The following is an 18359-nucleotide window of genomic DNA, read 5'->3' as shown; positions in this document are numbered from 1 at the left end:
CCAGCTCCAGCAGGGGTTCGGATAAGTTGCTCGGTGGCACTTCGGCAGAGACGCTGATCTTAAACTCACTCAGCCAGTCTGCACTGTTCAGCAGGATGAGGAGGACGTGCTCGCCCCTGTCGGTTGTACGTGGAAGTGATCCAGATCATGAGGGCTGGACTGAATCCAGGTGCAAAAAAAAACGCCTGGCAGGATCATTAAGAAGGAGCTCTCCACTGGAGAGCGCACACACACACTCTCTCTCTCTCACACACACACACGCAGGCACACATACTAACACACACAGTCAGAGCGGAGCAGAGCAGAGGAGCTCTCATCCTGATCGGTGCCAGACGCACGGTCGACTTTTTGTTTTTGCGCGAGTTTTACAACGTTTCTGTTTGTTTGTTTTTTTATTAAGGGCAGTTCGTATTTCACTTTGGTTTCAAGTTTGATTTTTTTTTTAAGTTTGTGTCTGATTTTTTCACGCCTGTTTGGATTATATTTCTGGATTTAAGGTGGATACTCCCTGACGCGCAGGTACAGTAAAGTTTTAGGAGAAATAAAGGCTGAGTTCATATCACTCTGTGGAGCTTTGTCCACATAATATGGGCAATGATTAAATGCACATTCTGATTTTTTTTTCTCTTCCTCTCTGCTTGCAGAAGTCATCTTGAAAAAGTTCGCCCAGGATTGTTTCTTTTCGACGCAGGAGCGCGCGGCAGCTCGGAGCGCTTCAAGAAGGAAAAAAAAACTTGTCAGCGCGACTTCGTCTGGGGTGTTTTTTTTTTTTGACTTGAGTGGTCCCAGAAATGGTGGGGCACCTACATTTACAAGCGATGGATGATAGCCTGAAAGGAAAGAACCGGGAAGGGCTGCTCGACAGTCCGGATTCGGGGTTGCCCCCCAGTCCCAGTCCACCCTTCTGCTCCCTCTCCCCGGGTCTGATCGAGTCGCGCTCCGGCAGCTGCACGACGCCCGTCGAAAGCCATCATGGATATTATAAAAAGGAAAGCAGAGAAGGCAAACTGGTGAGAAAGCCATCGCTGTATTTACTTTATGATTTGAAACAATTTTGTAATCTGAAAGCAGGGACTGGGCTCTGTTTAGTGTCCGGAGTCGTTTTGCAGTCAGTCACTTCATTGACACACTGAATTAAAGGATAAAAAAAAAAGACCTAATGGCTAAATAATGACGCTGCTGTGAGAGAAACTGAAAATCTGAGAGCATTTTAGTGTTTGGCTGGAAACAGATTTCACTTCAGTCCCTCTCACACAACATCTGGAAGCTCTCTCTCTCTCTCAGAAATTCCTCAGTTGCAAACTTCTGATGTTGCACTTGTGCTGAAGATGTCAGCCGCCCTCAGAAAGCCATTAAAATGTTTTCTGTCTCGCTCTGGTGCATCAGCTGGACTCTAACTACAAGCTGTCATAAGGGTCACCGAGTTGATTAGGCCCATTTGGGTTTCCAAACTGGGGTCCAGGGACTCCCAGGGGTCCTTGCCAGGATTCCAGGGGCTCCCAGCAAGATGACAGAAAGCTTTATAACACACTTCACTCGGTAGCATTTGACTGAAGGTGTGTACACTGGCACTGGCGTGATCAGGTTTCTGTCTCACAAGATCAGACTCATGGGAATGCTCTGTGGTGGATTTATATGAGGGGGCTGTCATGAGAGGGTTTGGGTCAGTCTGCTTCTTCAAGGTCCGTCATGTCAGTCACGTCACTTAGAAGGCTGGAGAATCTTAATAAGACACACACAGCAGTAAGCCAGACTTTTTAGCTCTATAAAACCCTAAAATAAGCCACCAGCAGCAGGTCTGGAGCCACTTTAACCCTTTAAAACCTGGAGCAACATCACTTCTCTTGTGCTGCTTTCAGACTCCTTACACACGTATTTAATCCTTTGAAACTGGAGCAAATTAATGCGATTTCTCTTGAATACACAGAAAATAAGGCAATGAGCAAGCTGGTACTAAATGTTTCACAAACAAAGAAAAAAAAGAGAATTTCTCAAATTATTTTTTAAAAGCTTAAAAATGTTCAAGGAATAAAAAAAAAAGCGAAGGAAAAAATATTTTTATAATGATAAGAATTATATATTTAAAATTAATTTACAGAATTATTATTTGTCAACGCTTTTTCCAAGTTTCGTTTGCCTTGTTTGTTATTTCTTCTTTTGTTGCTCATTGCATTCTTCCCATGTTTCTGGGAGTGAATTTGCTCAGGTTTCAAAGGGTTAAAGGAGCAGAAGTAGTTGTTTATTATATCTTTACGACCTATTTGGCTTGTGACCCTTTAAAAGTGAAGCAATAACCTCTTGCAACACTTCTTCACAGGTTGCATATGTGTTTGACTGGTGAGCAATTAAACCAAATACTGAGATCTCATTCTTGTTAAATTTAAGTCGTTTTTAGAGTCGTTTTTATTGGCAACTTGGGGGGGCAATGATCAGATAGGCATCATATAAACAAGATCTCCAGTATTTTCATTTCATAATTGTGATTCTGGTTCCCATCACCATAATGTTAATTTGAGTACAGAAGGTTGAACTTCAGGTCGTAGCTTGTAAGTTACTAAAATGAGGAGCTGAGAGATGCTGTGATAAAGCTGCAGGAAAAGCAGCGACACAGACTACTAAAAATGTTGATTAATATTAGTATTTCATATTAGTGAAAAATGAACGATTGCCAAAAAGCTAAAAATACACCAGCATCTGGACGCCAGGGTCCCACTGGATTTATTAATGTTAAAGACGCCGTGTCTGTGGTCGTGCTCGCAGTGAGACAAAGATGAAACAGGACCTGTTTGATGACAGCAATCGTCACTGATCAGAGCGCCTGCTGTTCATAACAGCACTGTTACATATCTGCCGCTCTGCCAGCTCGTATCCCAAAACGGACACCAGCTAGTCCCTAGAAAAAAAAAAACACAACTGAAAAATTTAGAAAAACACTAATTTTGTTAACCTCACAGGTTGTGCACTTTTTCATTTTCTTGAATTATTTCCAAAAAGTCCAAACAGTGTCGATGAAACTGCATATTTTTAAGCAATATGTGCAATGTAGTTTAAATGAGCCACTCAAACAGCCAATGCACCTTTTAAGTATTGAGCTGACATGATATTACACATAGTTCATCGTATTTCAGGGGAACTTCGATTCATGTTAACTGATTTGTGCCAAATTTGTTTCGTTGACACACGCTGCCGTGATTTGTGTCAACCCTGACGAGGCTGATTTGATTGAAAATCATTTCCAGGTCGCTCCCAGTTTCAAACGTCTTGCGAACATGTCTGCGCAGGTCGAGGTGGCTTTTAAAGTGTCTGAGGGAGGCCTCAGCAATGCAGCACTGCATCCTGGGAGTTGCCTGACATCGGTTTTTGCTGAAGCCTGAAAACAGAAAGAGAGAGATCCTCTAATCCTGTGGAGGTTCAGATTAGTAGGACTCCTCCGCTGTGTGGTTTCCCTTTTAAAGATCGGTGCTGATACGGAGCTGCTGCTTGTGTTTTTCATGTGTCTGCAGGCCCGTGAGAACAGAATAAATCAAACTTCTCTATCACATAGAGATTGTTAGAGTTGCATGTCTGTTCGCAGGACAAGGGGAGGCTTTTTTTTTTCTTTCTCTCCAAATCTATTTATGTGTTGTTTTTGTATGCCACCTAAGAACAATCCTCAGGTTCTATTTCAGGCAGCAGGGGCTTGTTAGAGCGGCTGCAGGCCATTGCATAAGTGTTTGATGACCTCTCACTTCTAAATTAAACGTGGAGTAACCCTCAGTCAGCCTGTCTTGTTTTCAAACCTGGGTCAGATTTATGCAGATACGGCATAAATCTTCTCACATACTTGCAGGTCTTAAAAAAATGAATGAATTACCGAGAAGCACAGATGCATGAAAAACACGAGTGTGTTCGGGTAGTTTTTTCACAGCTGTCTGCATGTCCTGTTCAAGGATACCGGTCAAGTGTCGGTGGATTAGACAGGAGGACAGACAGGAGACAGATCTGGTGTCTTTTTCTAAATCTGCCTCGCCGTGTGATACTGATGCTCTTACATTAACGTCCTTGCAAACGCAGGATGTGAAGTTGCTTCACCAAACAGCCCGCGGTTGGAGAAGTGTGTTTGAGTTGGCGTTTGTCTCAGCAGCTCTGCATTGTGCATTGTACATTGTGTGGGTTGCTCAGCTGCAGACTATTTTTCCCAAGCAGAAATGAGCTTCCGGTGGGGTGGGGGGTTATTCTTTGTGTGCATACTGGGGGGATCCACTGCCTCCCAGGAGGTGACCTACCCTCCATTCAAGAGTGTTTGCTTTGCACAAGTTGCCAGAAAACAGAAATACCTGAGATGCTCTCCATGTCAAAGCGTAGGTAAAGACACAGAATTGTGTGGTTTTATAGGTCCAGAAAAACCAGCAGCAGTAACTGAACGTCCTGCAGACGCCAATTTTCAGTTGGGCAAAACCAGCAGCTGTGCAAGTTCAGCTCCACCGTTCAGATAGTGTGTGGCGATGATCGTAGGTAAGACGAGCTTCACACAGCGATCTGCCGTGCCCTTGGCCTGTACTTGCTCGTCCCCTGTAGTGGCATGTGTGCTTAACTGTGGCCAAAGCACAGCATGTGACAGCCTCCCTCTGTAACGTGAGAGGCGTCCGAGTAGTGGTTGGGGTGCCATTTGATTCAGATCAGTCAGAGACACACATGCAAAGAAAACGGTCAATTACAACCTTCACAGTGCATGACAGTGTCTGTGTTTCTGATTGGCGCAGCTCGATTTGTCCCCTTACGGCTCCAGTCAGGGACACTCAGAGGTCAAGGGTCAGTAATAAAACAGACCTGGTGCCTGCAGTTAGCTGAGTACAGTATATCTGTGTCATATCTGGTGTTTTGCGCTGATCTTAGTTGATCTCATGAAAATTATTGAAGTAACATTTGTGGTATTCCAACGAGAACTTCATTATGAGTTTGTGGTTTTCGGTATTGGTTGATTGGACATCGACAGGGCCGTATAATTCATTAGACTGTTCATACGGGCAACGGTGTTTAAATGAAAAGGGGGGCCAGTGGGGCCTCTGACAGAAAGTTTTGAGCAAAATTCTGAAATGTCTTGAATTTTGTCAAAATAAAACAGTTTTTTATGTTAGTGAGGGTGGCAAATGCACATTTTCGAATATACACATAGTAACGCACACTCGGTCTCTCTGCTGAGTTGAGCAGTACACTGTAAAATCTTCCTGGTAACATCCTCTGTGTGCACTTACAATAAATGACGCCATTTTCACTGGTGGACATGAAGCTAGTTTGCAATGCCAGAAAAGAGGGAAGATTTGTTTTTGGATGTATGCATCCAAAAACGCCCCCCTGGATACCCAGAGGTGGAGACGAAAAACACAAGCCGAGATAACTCGTATCTCTCCCAAAACACCATGAAGGTCATCTTACAGGATTTGAAGCAGCCCCCCCAGAGGCACAGGAGACACTATAAAAAAATATGTTGTTTTATTTCAGGCTATATCCAGGGCAAAATGCCAAACATTAGCCAACCTAATTTGAACTTGATTTGGCAAAAAAAAAAGTCTTACAAGACAGTTAACTGAAAATGTTTTTTTTTATTTTAACTTTTGGTCAAATAAAAAATCTTTTTTTTTCCTTTTTTACATTCTACAGACCAACGATTAATCAATCAATCAAGAAAATAATCCGCAGACGAATTGATAATAATAATAATATTGTGTTTTCAAAAGCTCTAACAGATGAAGCAGGTTGAGAAGTAATAATGGCGGCTGGTTAACATGAGAGAAGGGAGGTATACGCACATCACATAGGTGCGAGGCTGTCAAAAAACAGCGTACATGAGGGAAAAAGTCACCTTTTTCCTCAGGCTGGTTAAAAAAAACCTGAGGAGAAGCGACTCCTCTTCACCCGTGCATGTTCCATAATTTAAAACCCATAAAAAATGATGATTGATGTAAAAACACTGATTTATGAATCAAGAAATACGACAAAGGGACAGCATGCATCTGTGATTACAGACTAAAGCTGCAGCGATTAGTCGATTAATCATTTAGCTGACCGACAGAAAATGAACTGGCACTCGCTTGATGATCGAATGATTGTTTTAGTATATTCTGGGGGAGAAAACAAACATTTTTTGGTTTTGATGCTTCTAAAATGGGAGGATTTGATGCTTTTCTGTGTTATACTTTAGGGATGTGTTACTATTTTCAGTCATTTTATTGACACAATGATTAATCGATCCATCTCTAAAATAATGGCCGGAAGAATCCATTGTGATAATCGTTAGTTGCAGCCTTACTTCAAACCGTGTTAGAAAACTTGTTCCTGTCTGTGGAGGCTGGCAGACTAAATGAGCATCTTTCAGTATCACCTCATTATCATTTTCTAACAGCATCATCTCCACTCAGCACGACCAGCAGCTGCTCTCCAGGCGCTTATTAGAGAGTGTCTTTAGTGTTTCTCTAACTGCTGCAGGGCCAACATCTGTACGCCTATTTTCAAAATACACACACACACACACATACGGACAAACGCAGGTTGTGTCAGGGTCGCACATCTCCAGCCAGCCAGAGAGAGATTTCCCACCACTTCATTAAGCCGTACCCTCACAGAGTAATTATCTGAATGAAAATGGAAGTGTCGCTTCGGCTGCTGTGCCTCTTGTCTAATAGCTGTTGTAGTAACAGTCGTGCCACGGACGCACGAGGGCGGATCAAGGAGCGTGTTTTCCTGGAGAGGGTGGGGACTGCAGTGTTTTTAATTTGGGTTGCTGGCTCTGCTGAAACCCCCAACCGTGCTGGGATCTTTTACTGGAATTCCTTGAATGGACACGTTGGCAGGCTGCTTACAAACAGTTCAGCGGTTCATGGAGGGTTTTTGTGGGATTTATTGTGACTCCTGATTGTGTTTCCTCTGCACAGCTGCCCTACCTGCTGCTGAACTCCACGGGCGCAGACCCAAAGACTCGTATGTACCCGGTGTTCTTTGGAGAAAGCATCGAGGTCAACCCCAAACCGGAGCAGGAAATCAAGTAAGAACTTTGGCATTTAGAGACTAAATTTCTTGTACTATAGAGCTCAGTTCACATGATTTGATCAATGTTGTTTGTCAATGCTGCCACCTAGTGATCGCTTTTTAGACGTGTTTCTAAAAAGTCGCCGCCTTGTTTTTTCCAGGTGCAACTCCGAGGTCAAGTACGACTCCGACAAGCATTACCAGGACCGGGTGTACTGCGCCCCCGTTCCCACACCCACCTCCTTCAGCGAGACGGTGGTGGCGGTGCGGAACTGCACCTGGAGGAGCTACAAGTCCCAGGTGTACCTGGAGCCGCGGCAGAAACCAATCAGCTACCAGAGCACCACCATTATCTACCCAAAACACGCCAAGAACACTTACCGCACCACGCTCAACTACAACGCCATGGGCTCCCGCCGCTGGTTTGTCTCCACGGTGCAGCTGGAGTCAAGCGAGGACACTAGTCCCTGTATCATCTACACGGAGGACCTGTAGGGCCCAGAGCGCACTGGGAGAGGGCCGCCTGGTGATCATTTATTTGTTTTGGAGGGACTTGGGAAGGGAAATACTTCAAGTAATACCCGGCGCCCTTAAAAACTCTACTCTGTTCATCTATTCTCGCCATGGAGGAAACTCTGGGAACCCTTTAATGGCGTTTCACCTGAGTGTATTTAGACTTTCTACTGATGCAGTCTTTAAAGGGGACGCTGTCCTCCGGCAGTTTAAAGCTGCACTTCAATGGTTAATGTCTTATTTAATACAAGAGCTGACAAATTGGTGGCCTTTGCTCTCTTTCAGGTCGGATTGTAACCTCAGAGAAGGTAACAGGCTGTAAACGTCTGTGTGAGCGGAGAGAGGTCATGATGACGCGTGGTGGATTTCAGCCGTGCCTGCGCAAACCCAGTCACACCAATGCCAAGCTTTCTAATATGGCTTTATTGCACTTGTTGTCTATATATCACAGTCCTCCCGGGGGACTTGGCGTTGCAGGGGGGGGGGGGCAGATTTCAGTACTGCATATGAAAAATTGGACCAAAGATAGTTTATCTCTTTGTAATAACTCCACACTTAAAAACAGATGACTTGCTTTTGTTTTACAGTTTTAATTAACACTCAAACAGCAGCTTGTCTGGTTTGATCAAACGTTTAATTAAGTACACGCTGCAAGGTGCTCTGTTTATTCACCAGAGCGCTCTGTGGTATTACGACTAATGAAAAGAAGGATCACAGCTCAATAACAACAGATCGCCTTGAGAATATTTGACGATATTTAAAGCCTCTGAAAATTTGGTTTAAAATCTTAAATTCTCTGTAACATTAAATATTCAGCCATGTTGGATCACTGCAGTTATAGTTTTTAGCTGATGTTAAATCTAGAGCCCATCGAGACTTAATTTGAATATTTCAGTGAAGATAATGATTTAGAGGTGTTTCAGTTAACAGATTCTTCAAAGCAACTATCAATGAAGTTGGGGAAAAACATCCACTGCTATTATTTATCAAGAGCCGAACACTCGGTTAATCCGTTTCATCTGGACCACAGCATCTAGAGATGATTGAGAACATATGTATGTTTTCAGGGCCTTTAAAAAAATGGTGACTATTATTGTATGGTTTGTTTTTTTTTTCAATCAGTGTAACAGTTTGGTTTTTTAATCTGCGTGGTGTCAGATGGTGGAGCTCGTCACACAAGTGCCAAATCAAAATCAGACAATCAGCGGAAGGTGAAAACTGAAAACACTAGTTAACAAAGTGTGCTGATGCTGTCATTTACTTCTCCATGAAAGTCAAACATGAAAACGAGAACTATTCCCAACTGCTATTGTCTGGATGGTTTAGTGCTACAAGAGATTAACGTTTCAACTGCCTCAAAATGAGACTAAAAGCATTAGTGGCACCAGCTATTGGTATATCCCTTACTTAGTTTGTGCATTAAGTAACGAGATATTTGCTTAAATTAGTGATTTACTAAAAGTTGCACCGAGAGTCGGACTGGGAACAAAATTCAGCCCTTTTTTCCCTCTGGACCGCTTTTGTGTCAAAATGTGTTTCCCCATTGAACAGTGTTTCCCACCTGTGAATGCAAGCAACTGTTTATGAGGGAGGCAGGGGTGGTACAAAGGTTTTTAAAAAAATTAAGCAGTAGGGAGGGACTTGTGTTTTTTATTTTGGCTTAGGTGAGGGACATACAACTTTGCATGGTAGTATTTTGTATTATTTTAAATAACCTCTGAAGCCCAAGTGGGTTTTCTTGAAAAATCTGCAAAATCACACCATTTACCATAACCAGGAACTGTAAAAAGAGATAAGCAGAGCTTCTGACGGTCTTTTAACACATCATTTTTAAGCAGGATTTGTAATTTTCATAAGAATAACCAATGCCGGCACTCTTTGCTCCAGTACTTAATCAATACTAAAAAAGAGCTTTGTATGGTGAAGACTTATTAGGAAAAACATTTATAGCTTCAAGAGGATCAAGATGAAGAAAAAAAAACGCCAGCCACCCCCTCCTCTGATAAATAAAGCACAGTCCCTCAGAGGGTTTGGCTCAGGTTTAGGTAGAGGTAACACACATCAACAGGTAAACAGTCTTCAACACAACACTGATCAGTTTCCATGTTGAGGACACATTCACCTGCACATTTAGCTCATTTACTCGACTAAAAGCTCAGAGCACAAAAAGTAGAAAGAAATGTACCTGTATCTCACGCACACAGCTTTCACAACTCATGATGCACTCTATTAACGCCGACACAGTATAATAATAATAATAGTGATAAATTCACCTGCATCACCTGTCCACGTGTCTCTGTCCTCCTCTTCATGTGGTATCACTGCTGATATTGTTAAAACGTTGGAAACACGTCGCCGCATCGGCCTAGAAAACTTTTTTCTTTCTGTCTCTGCGCCTCATTTCCATGTTTCAGCTCTTTGATCCATTTAATTTGAAAGTACATTCCCAAAACTCCGCTCCTTCCGTCTGCAGTTACTTCCTGCTTGGCCTCTGACGTGACACGGTGGACTGATCCACCTGGAGGGGTGGAGGGGGTGACGACCCGCGTCTGTTATGAGACCGTGTATTCCAGTGATATTCAACCTACGGCCCGCGGGCAAAATCTGGCACCCAATAGGATGCTGGGTGCCCCCTAAAAAAAAAAACATTTTCTAATTCACAGTAAAAAGTGATTTACAAAGGGAATTGTTTTTGTACTTGTAGCATATATGACATAAGTGCACATAAGGTGCCAGAGTGCAGACACCCTAAAATCCTGGAATAATCCTAAAATCCAAGAAATGTCGAAAATCCGAGGAATGTCCTAAAATCCTAGAAACGTCCTAAAATTCCCCCCAAAAAAGCAAAGCAAGTTGCGTTTTGCTAGTGTAACCCCTAATCAGACAGCCTTTCCCAACATCAATTGGGCCGCAGCCGGCTGGTTTATCTCTTTTTTTTTCCCGACAATTTTTTTGCCCATCATTGCTGTTGACGGCCCCATAATGCATTTTTCAGAACTGCCCTTTGGCCAGTCCAAACCTGGCTACATCATTAAGATTCAAACTTAAAGCACGTCATGGCAGACTTGTAAGATTAGAAAAAATCTGCAGCTCTGTCCAAAAGAAAATCAGCGATGTAAGCACGAATTCATTAATGTCGCAAATTTATAGTTTTAGGGGAAACGATATAACAAATGTAAGTAATAATTTGTAAATGTAGGTAATACTTTGTTTTGTTTATGAGTGCACACATGCATTAACACATTTGTTTTTCATTGTGTCATGCAATATTTGATTATGCTAACCTTGCTAATGTTATTTGGTCAGTCTAATATTATAAAGTTTGATCGTGTTGTGTAACTTTGTTAAAAGTGATTTAAAATCTTACCCAAGTTTCAGGGCAGATTATTCAACTTTATTACACTTTACTCTAAAAGGGTCTTATATTAGCAGGCTAATGTTAGCTTTGTCAGTTGGTTCTGATAGCTAATGTGGCTAACAGTTACACCTGGAAAGTACTACTGGGTGTAAGAATTACTTTGCATGATGCAACATCTTTAAATTTGGCAATTTGTAAATCAAGTTAATACATGGTAACTAGGCTTGAATTTACGAATAGCTGGTGCAACTGAGGTAGCTAAAATCATGAAACTTACCAACATGTAAAACGTGGAGCAGTGAAACCGCATCTGATTTCTGTGTTTGGGATGTAAAATAGATTTATATTGAGCGTTTTCATGACTTCTTTTTGTGTCTGTCGTATACTATGTATATATATATATATATATATATATATATATATATATATATATATTATTGAACACGGCAAATATTGAAACTTCAGACTTTACCTCAGATCTTCATAGGTATCAGTTTTACTTCATTGCAAATATGTATTCCCGACTTTCAGTTGATGGTTTGAACTTGCGGTCTTGTCCTTTTTTTAGTTTGAAACACCCTCCGGGTCAGTGTAAAGGTAGGAGATACAGGGAGGGCACAAAAAGTGGTGTGGTGCATCAGAACTGTATGATGGGTACTGGGTTTAAATGAGGGAACTGTAAGTAGTAATTCAAAGAGCAAGACAAAGGGAGAAAAGTCAGATCTGCTCTTTCAAAAGAAACACAGATGGGATGAGGGAATTGTTGTGAAGATTATACAAACCAGTAAAGTTCCTGGCAAGATGATGGAGAGTTTTGCTATGTGTAGGTGGTCTGTGAAATGTCAGAGAATGATGAGAGAAAGTTGGTGGGTGTCAAGTTAAATACGTTGGTGGTTTTTTGTGAGATGCTTTTGTGTTTCCTAACACTTGATTTTGTTACTGTAAAATATTTTCCTGTTGTATATGTGGCATCGAGGCACTTCATAATTCTCTTTATATTTTTGTACGTCAATCATCGTTCTTGTTCTGATCAAAGAAAATAATTTAAAAAGATGTATATCCTAAATGAATAAAAAAAAGCAGTTCCCAAACCCTGATTCTGTTGTACTGAGTGCATTTTTGCTTAATTTTGGTGCAAATTATTAACTCATGAATATTTCCCCTGTTGACAGCAGCATAGAAAAATCCCCACAACAAACACAATATTTCATATGATGTCCCCAGAGATGGTTTACGTGTCCAAATTTGCTTTGCTCCCAACTGAAATCTCTTCAGCAAATTCAGTTTAAGTCAGGACAAACAGATGGAGAAACTGATTCTGTTCAGCACTGCTCTATCCTGTCCAAAGATGGCAAACAAACCCATTTTTGGAGGCAACAAAATAAAACACCAGCATGGCTTACAAGTACTTGTATAAGGACTTTGTTATATGTTGTAAATTGAGAACTGAAGGCTACAGTCACCTTGTAGAGCTCATGGGAGTTATGTAAGGAGGGGGTCATAACGGACATGCAGTTTGACCTTCAAACAAGTCGAAAGATAGTACACAAGATCACAGGAGACCAGATCAAATGCAGCTGAGCAACACATTTGTGCAACAAACATACCGATCAGCCGCAACATCGAAACCACTGACAGATGAAGACAATAGCATCGATTATCTTGTTACAATTTAATGTTCTGCTGGGAAAACTTGGGCTCTGGCATTGATGCGGATGCCACTTAACACACGCCATCTACCCAGAAACCACTGCAAACCAAGTGTGTTGCCTCATGGCAATGGTAGTCCAAATGGCAGTGGCCACCCAGCAGGACAACGTACCATGCCACACCATAAAAACTGATCAGGAATGGCCAAAAGAACTTGACAAACAGCTCAAGGCATTGAACCCTGGACCAAATCCAATCAAGCATTCATGGGACATTACGGTACCCAAGAGACGAATCTGACCCATGATGGGGCTCCCTTGAGTCAGACTTGCCTTTAATCTGTACACCTGTAGGCATGAACACAGGACCTCTTGGGGTGTCCTGAGGTGTCCGGCAAAAGGGCGGTGGATCCTTTGAGTCCTGTGGGTTGAGACGTGGGGATCACAAGGATGGGATTGGGATCCAGAGGCCAGGTTGACATCTTGAGCTCTTTGTCACAGTCCCCATTTAGCAAGTTTTAGAGTGTGGGATGGTGCATTGTCCTGCTGAGGGGGCCACTGCCATCAGGAAGTGTTTTTTTCCATGAGGGGATGTTCTTGATCTGTAACAGTGTTTGGGAAAAATGTGAAATGGCGTCCACATAAATACCAGGACTAAAGTTTTCCCAGTAGAACATCGCATCAACCTTTAAATGGGCAGCCATATTCAAATATTTGGGAAAATTTGTAATTGCTATATTCTATCTAGGCTAAAATAACACAATTTCATGATTTCTTTTTTAATATGACTTTTAGCTTCTGAATTGCAGTTTGTATCTCCCAAGACACATTGCCCATTTAGGGTTTAAATTTGACACTTTCCCCTTTATTTAGTAGTTCATGTACCAGCTTTGTAAACATTAACAAAATATACTATTAAGCACTTCCTTTCATGTTTTGCATCAAATTTTTTTTAATTACATACAGTATGTTTTGAATGCTCGAAACGAATCTAGTCTTTGAATAAACAACAACCTATTAACATGTAGAAACAAAACATTTAATTCCTGTTTTTTCACCTTCACTGTGATGACACTACGCTATCAATATCCTATCATGGGGAGTCGCAGTTAGTGGAGTGAAGAATTTATCTGGTGCAGCGACGCAAACTGGTGAGGCAGCCTCAGAATCTGATGAACCATCAGGTAGAAAAACAGTAAGATACCAATGATGAATATGTTTTTGAGTGTTGACATAAATTCACATGACCTGAGCAGTTGACTCATCTCCCCCCGCAGTGTTTCTCATGATATAAAGAGCATCCACTTAATGGCCCTCCCCCCAAAAGCCTTTGTCAAAGGAGACCAGATCCACGGATACAGAAACAATTTAAGGGTTAAAACAAAATAATCAATGTAATTTACTTCGCCTGTCAGTTGTTTTAATGTTATGGCTGATCGATGTATGTTACTGAGAGCTCGACCTCATCATGATAACTGCAGCATGAAGAAGGGTACTAACTGTATTTCATCATTTTTTTTCTTGTTCAATTTATGCAAAATTATTAGTGATGGAATATCTATCTATATCTGTTAAAAATATGCTTACACTGCCCCCTGGTGGAACCCGACCTTCATTACTTTGGATGTTTCAGACGTTTCTACAGGGCAAAATAAAACGAGAACGCAAAAATCCAATAAAAAAAACATGCCAATAAATAACATGACTCTGAGACCATGAATGGCAATAAGCTTTTTATTTAAACATTAAGGCAGTGTCTTTTTTGTTTTTCATTTTTACACTGCTATCCACAAAGCTTGCTGGTGGGCATGTAGAATTTAACCATGTGAATATTTCTTTTCTTTTCTTTTGTTTTTTTGTAATACCAACCTTGAAGCAAGCCACATAAATATTTACATCTCTTCAGTTTTATATACAATCCTTGCTATTATACAGTGGGTTATAATAAAAAAAAAAAATCATTATGCACAAAATGGTTGAACAATGTACTGTTTATGTCAATCCCCCCCACCCCCCCCTTTGACAGTCCAGGGAACACATCAGAAATCAACTTTGTCTTTTCGAATGATTACTTTTAGATTTGTGACAGGATTGAAATCAAAACAAACTCTTAAGAACAAAAATGGATGCATGTTAAAATTTCAGTATACTTTTAAAAACATATTAGTCCGTCATCGGTTTAGGGAACAGCTGGATATGGCTTAGTCTGTTTACCGTCACATTCTTAAATTTCATCAGTGGATAAATGATATACACACAGAGAGACCAATGTACAAAGCCTGGCTGTATTTTTGCCTTTTCCTGATGAATTACGAGCCCTCCATCAGTCATGATTAAACATCAAACTTAAAACATGGCTGAGCGTTCTGCAGGTGTGACATGCTGGATGCTTCAGCGCTGACAGGTAGGATGAAGGAGGGAGAGGAGGTAGTCCTATAACAGTCATGTTTGTGAGAATCCACTGTGACGAAATGAAGTAGAGAAAGAGAGGTAAGTCTTTCTAAACCCTTAAACAAGCTCACCGCCATCGCTTCAGTGTTCAGTCAGAGGACAGAATTCATCCCTGGATGCACAAGCTGGACACATTTCACATCATTTACAGAGAGGGTGACCTTTGAAATACTGCAATAAACTGTGAGGAAATGTCAACTTATGTTACATAAAACTACCAGAATGCTTTCCCATGCCTTCCCCTCCACTTCCTCCGACCGGTACAAACACGGGGGTGTTATGAAGAACACTTGAAGTGGTGGAGAAAATGTTTGATGCAGCTGAGCTGCTCTGTGATACAACTTGTTTTGAAGATAAATCTACTGAGTGAAACAGTTAAAAGCTAAGGCTGTGATGGATTTGGAAGAAAAAGAAAAAAATGCACACAATATTTTTTTTTTTTTAAAAAAGAGGACGTTTCATTTGCTGTTTTGTTTTCAGATTTCCCTGCGTGGACAGTATAAACCCTGTAATGGGGGGCTAAAAGAAAAATTGTGCGTCACTTGGTAACTTCAGTACTGTATATGCAAAATAAATGGCACTTAACACTAGGAATATCTCATAACTGTACAAAATCTGCCTGGATGAGGAGTTGGGTCTCAGCTCCTCCTTTTAGGCAGTAAAAGGTCAGAGGTCAGACCGTCACAACAGCTCCTAGACGGGATTCTAGCGGGCCAGCTGGAGCAGACACCGCCATGGACCAAGGGTCATAGAAAGATGGCTTTTTTTTGTCACCTCTACGATGCGAGCAGACTCCGAGTGATGCTGAGGAGTTTGCCGATAAGCAGCTTTAAGGTTGGTCTGCACCTGCTCGAAGCGGCTTAGTCGTCGTTCACTAAAATGTGATTGTCGCTTTGAGTGTGGGAGCGATGACCAAAATAAACAGGTGTTAAAGGATACCTCCACCGTGGGATTTCTATGCTGTTCTTGAGTCCATTTCTCACCTGTCCCAGGAAACACAGATTCTAAAAAATGCCATTGTGAACCGACTGACAGCTAAGTGCTTAATATCCAAAAACTGTTTCAACAAACACAGACATGGTTAATATAAAAACAGTGAGAAAGTGTCACTTGTTTCAGTGCCATCCATCTGGCAAATCATCTCTCCCCACGTGTGCCTGAAGTCAACAGGCCTTCGCCTTTCCTCAGGACACCCCGCCCCCACCCCCCAAATATATGACGACATCAGCAATGAACAGCATGTTTACCCTGTAAACCAATGATATGACCCTCCCACATTACAATCTCAGCCCCCTGGCCCCGCCCCCCCCAAAAAAGATACATCATTGCAGATAATAGACAACAAATGACACCATCAAAAGTTCACCATCAAAATGTACTAAAGGTCTCAGCTCACGTTCCAAACACAGGACTGGACTGACTGAATTTAAAGGAGCAAAAGAAACAAGAAAAAAAACAAGATGTTGATTCTCCTCCTCCTGTCGCCTCGCACGTGTTTCTTGTAGTGGTAGCAGTGCTCAGGCCGTCTGCACCTGGAGCTCACCGTGTAGAAACATGAGAGGGTCCTCGCTGTGCGGGGCCGCTGCTCTCAGGTCAGATCTGCGCTCAAAATCTGTCACTCGAGCAGCCGCCGTCAGGCTCCTGATCAACCGACAACACGACCCCAGAGTCCCTTCCACACAAGTGTCAGCACATTAGAGCGGCACACCCAAAAGGTGCAGGTCAATGTGTCAATATTGATAAGGCCAGTGAGGAAAAGTAAAAAGAAAAAGAAAAAAAAAAGTGATTTGTCCTTTAGAGTAGTCCTGGAGTGAATGCATAACACGTTAGTGCAAACACACACACACACACACACGCACACACGGAGCAGCGGTGTCTCGGCTTGTCGCTGCTTGATGTCTCGGGCGTGTGAAAGGAGAAGGAAACGATCCTTGCTTGACGACTGGCGGAGGAAATGCAGAGTGGAATGGTGCAGGTGGGTTTGCAGATGCCTCGGCAGGTGTGTGTGTGTGTGTGTGTGTGTGTATGCGTGTTTGTGTTTGTGTGCGGCTGCAGCAGCACAGAGTAGGTTGACTGTTAGCGGGTCTTGTGGTACGACAGATTTACGGGTCACTCGCTGTCAGACAGGGTCTCGTATTGAGACATGAGTAGAGGCTTGGGCTCTTCCTCCCAGGACCGGCCCTGTCCGGGTCCTGGCCCCGGGCCCTGACCCCCCAGCTGGCCAGAGGAGGGGGAGGGAGCAGATACCGTCCCACTGGGGAAACGCATTATCAGCGGGTTGCAGGGGAAGGGAGTTGGAGTTGAACCTACGGAAAACAGAGGGACAGAAATGTTCTGATGAGTTCAGATTTTCTCCTTTTGCAGACAGCAGCTAACTGTATCAAATCAATAAATCCATCAGAGTCTCAAAAAGGGGTTTTATACCCGTGGATGAGGGCCGATCCTCCCAGACACGGTTGGTGAGAGGAGTCCGTCTGTTGCAGTCTCCCTCAGAGTGGACTGAGGACACAGAGGACGGTCTCTCCCCACCTGACAGGCCTGGTCCTGGAGATTTGGCCTTCCGCCCATTAGAGCGCCCGCTGCTCTTTGAGGACTTCCCCCCACCTGCAAACAGACGAGGCGCAGCTTAAAGCTACAGTGTAACACAGTGCCGCTGGTATAACCTGACTGCAACTGCATTGCGTTTTGGCTGAAGAGTATACTAACATTGGTTTTATTGTTATGTGTATGTGGATTTTTCAGCGCTTCGGTCACTTTCTTGATCTACTACAATAATTTTTTGTGGGGATGTACAATATTACATTTCTGCTGATAACGGATTTTGCCAATACATAACTACATCATATAACATCATTCTATTCATACTCTTATTGTGATGAAGACATAAAATACAATGTTTTTCAATGTGTTTAATGTTCATTCATTATGCAAAATAAGAAAAATCAGCTTAGGGTTGATGTTTTGCACATGTTGACATTGTCAATAATAAAATGTATATCGGTTTATGATACTGGCAGAAATCAGCATGTCGGCTGATTCTGATATTTCATTTTAACGCCATTGTCTGCACATATCGCCCTATATCGATATTCTCACGCATCCCTAATTGTTTGACCATACTTTACAAAAAGGCTTCGTAGAATATTTGAATGGTAATGTTTAAGAGGTTAAGAAAAAGATAAATATAAGTCAGCCAGAAGGATTCTCAGAGCTGCACCAAGGCCGACAGTCCAGAAAGTGTAACCACTACAGGCCTGCACCTGGATAAATCTCCAAACTATTGGAACGATAAACCTTTCTGAAGCCTCATCATCTCAGCTGTGCATTTCCTAAATATCTCTGGTGGAGTTTATTGCAGGTCATTCACATTTTGCTGTGAGTAA

General features: G+C 42.2%; 2 protein-coding genes across 8 annotated transcripts in view; one reads left to right on the top strand and one right to left on the bottom strand.

Moving 5' to 3' along the window:
- Positions 1–216: 216 nt before the first annotated feature.
- Positions 217–11973, top strand: rflna (refilin A). Its single transcript, XM_042489059.2, has 4 exons — positions 217–519; positions 645–1010; positions 6912–7021; positions 7167–11973. The coding sequence occupies exons 2-4, from the start codon at positions 792–794 to the stop codon at positions 7498–7500; spliced, it is 663 nt and encodes a 220-aa protein (XP_042344993.1). The 5' UTR covers positions 217–519; positions 645–791; the 3' UTR covers positions 7501–11973.
- Positions 11974–14243: 2270 nt separating this feature from the next.
- Positions 14244–18359, bottom strand: part of ncor2 (nuclear receptor corepressor 2) — a 105229-nt gene continuing 101113 nt past the window's right edge. For all 7 annotated transcript variants that reach the window (XM_088077056.1, XM_088077060.1, XM_088077058.1 and 4 more), the window contains 2 exons: positions 17401–17580; positions 14244–17282 (listed from right to left, as the gene is read on the bottom strand). In XM_088077056.1, coding sequence (XP_087933182.1) covers positions 17086–17282; positions 17401–17580 — 377 coding nt within the window. In that variant the 3' untranslated portion in view covers positions 14244–17085. The remainder of the gene's footprint in view (positions 17283–17400; positions 17581–18359) is intronic.

This window comes from Plectropomus leopardus, chromosome 4, assembly GCF_026936395.1.
Source record: "Plectropomus leopardus strain MGB_pleo_1.0 chromosome 4, ASM2693639v1, whole genome shotgun sequence".
Lineage (NCBI taxonomy): Eukaryota > Metazoa > Chordata > Actinopteri > Perciformes > Serranidae > Plectropomus > Plectropomus leopardus.
The sequence above is the reverse complement of the archived record's forward strand: the minus strand, read 5'-3'. Positions and strand labels throughout refer to the sequence as shown.

Bases quoted from the DNA above. Each gene is read 5' to 3' on its own strand.
- rflna (XM_042489059.2), top strand. From the start codon at position 792: ATGGTGGGGCACCTACATTTACAAGCGATGGATGATAGCCTGAAAGGA. The intron at 1,011-6,911 runs GTGAGAAAGCCA...TCCTCTGCACAG, and splicing joins AAAGCAGAGAAGGCAAACTG to CTGCCCTACCTGCTGCTGAA. The intron at 7,022-7,166 runs GTAAGAACTTTG...TGTTTTTTCCAG, and splicing joins AAACCGGAGCAGGAAATCAA to GTGCAACTCCGAGGTCAAGT.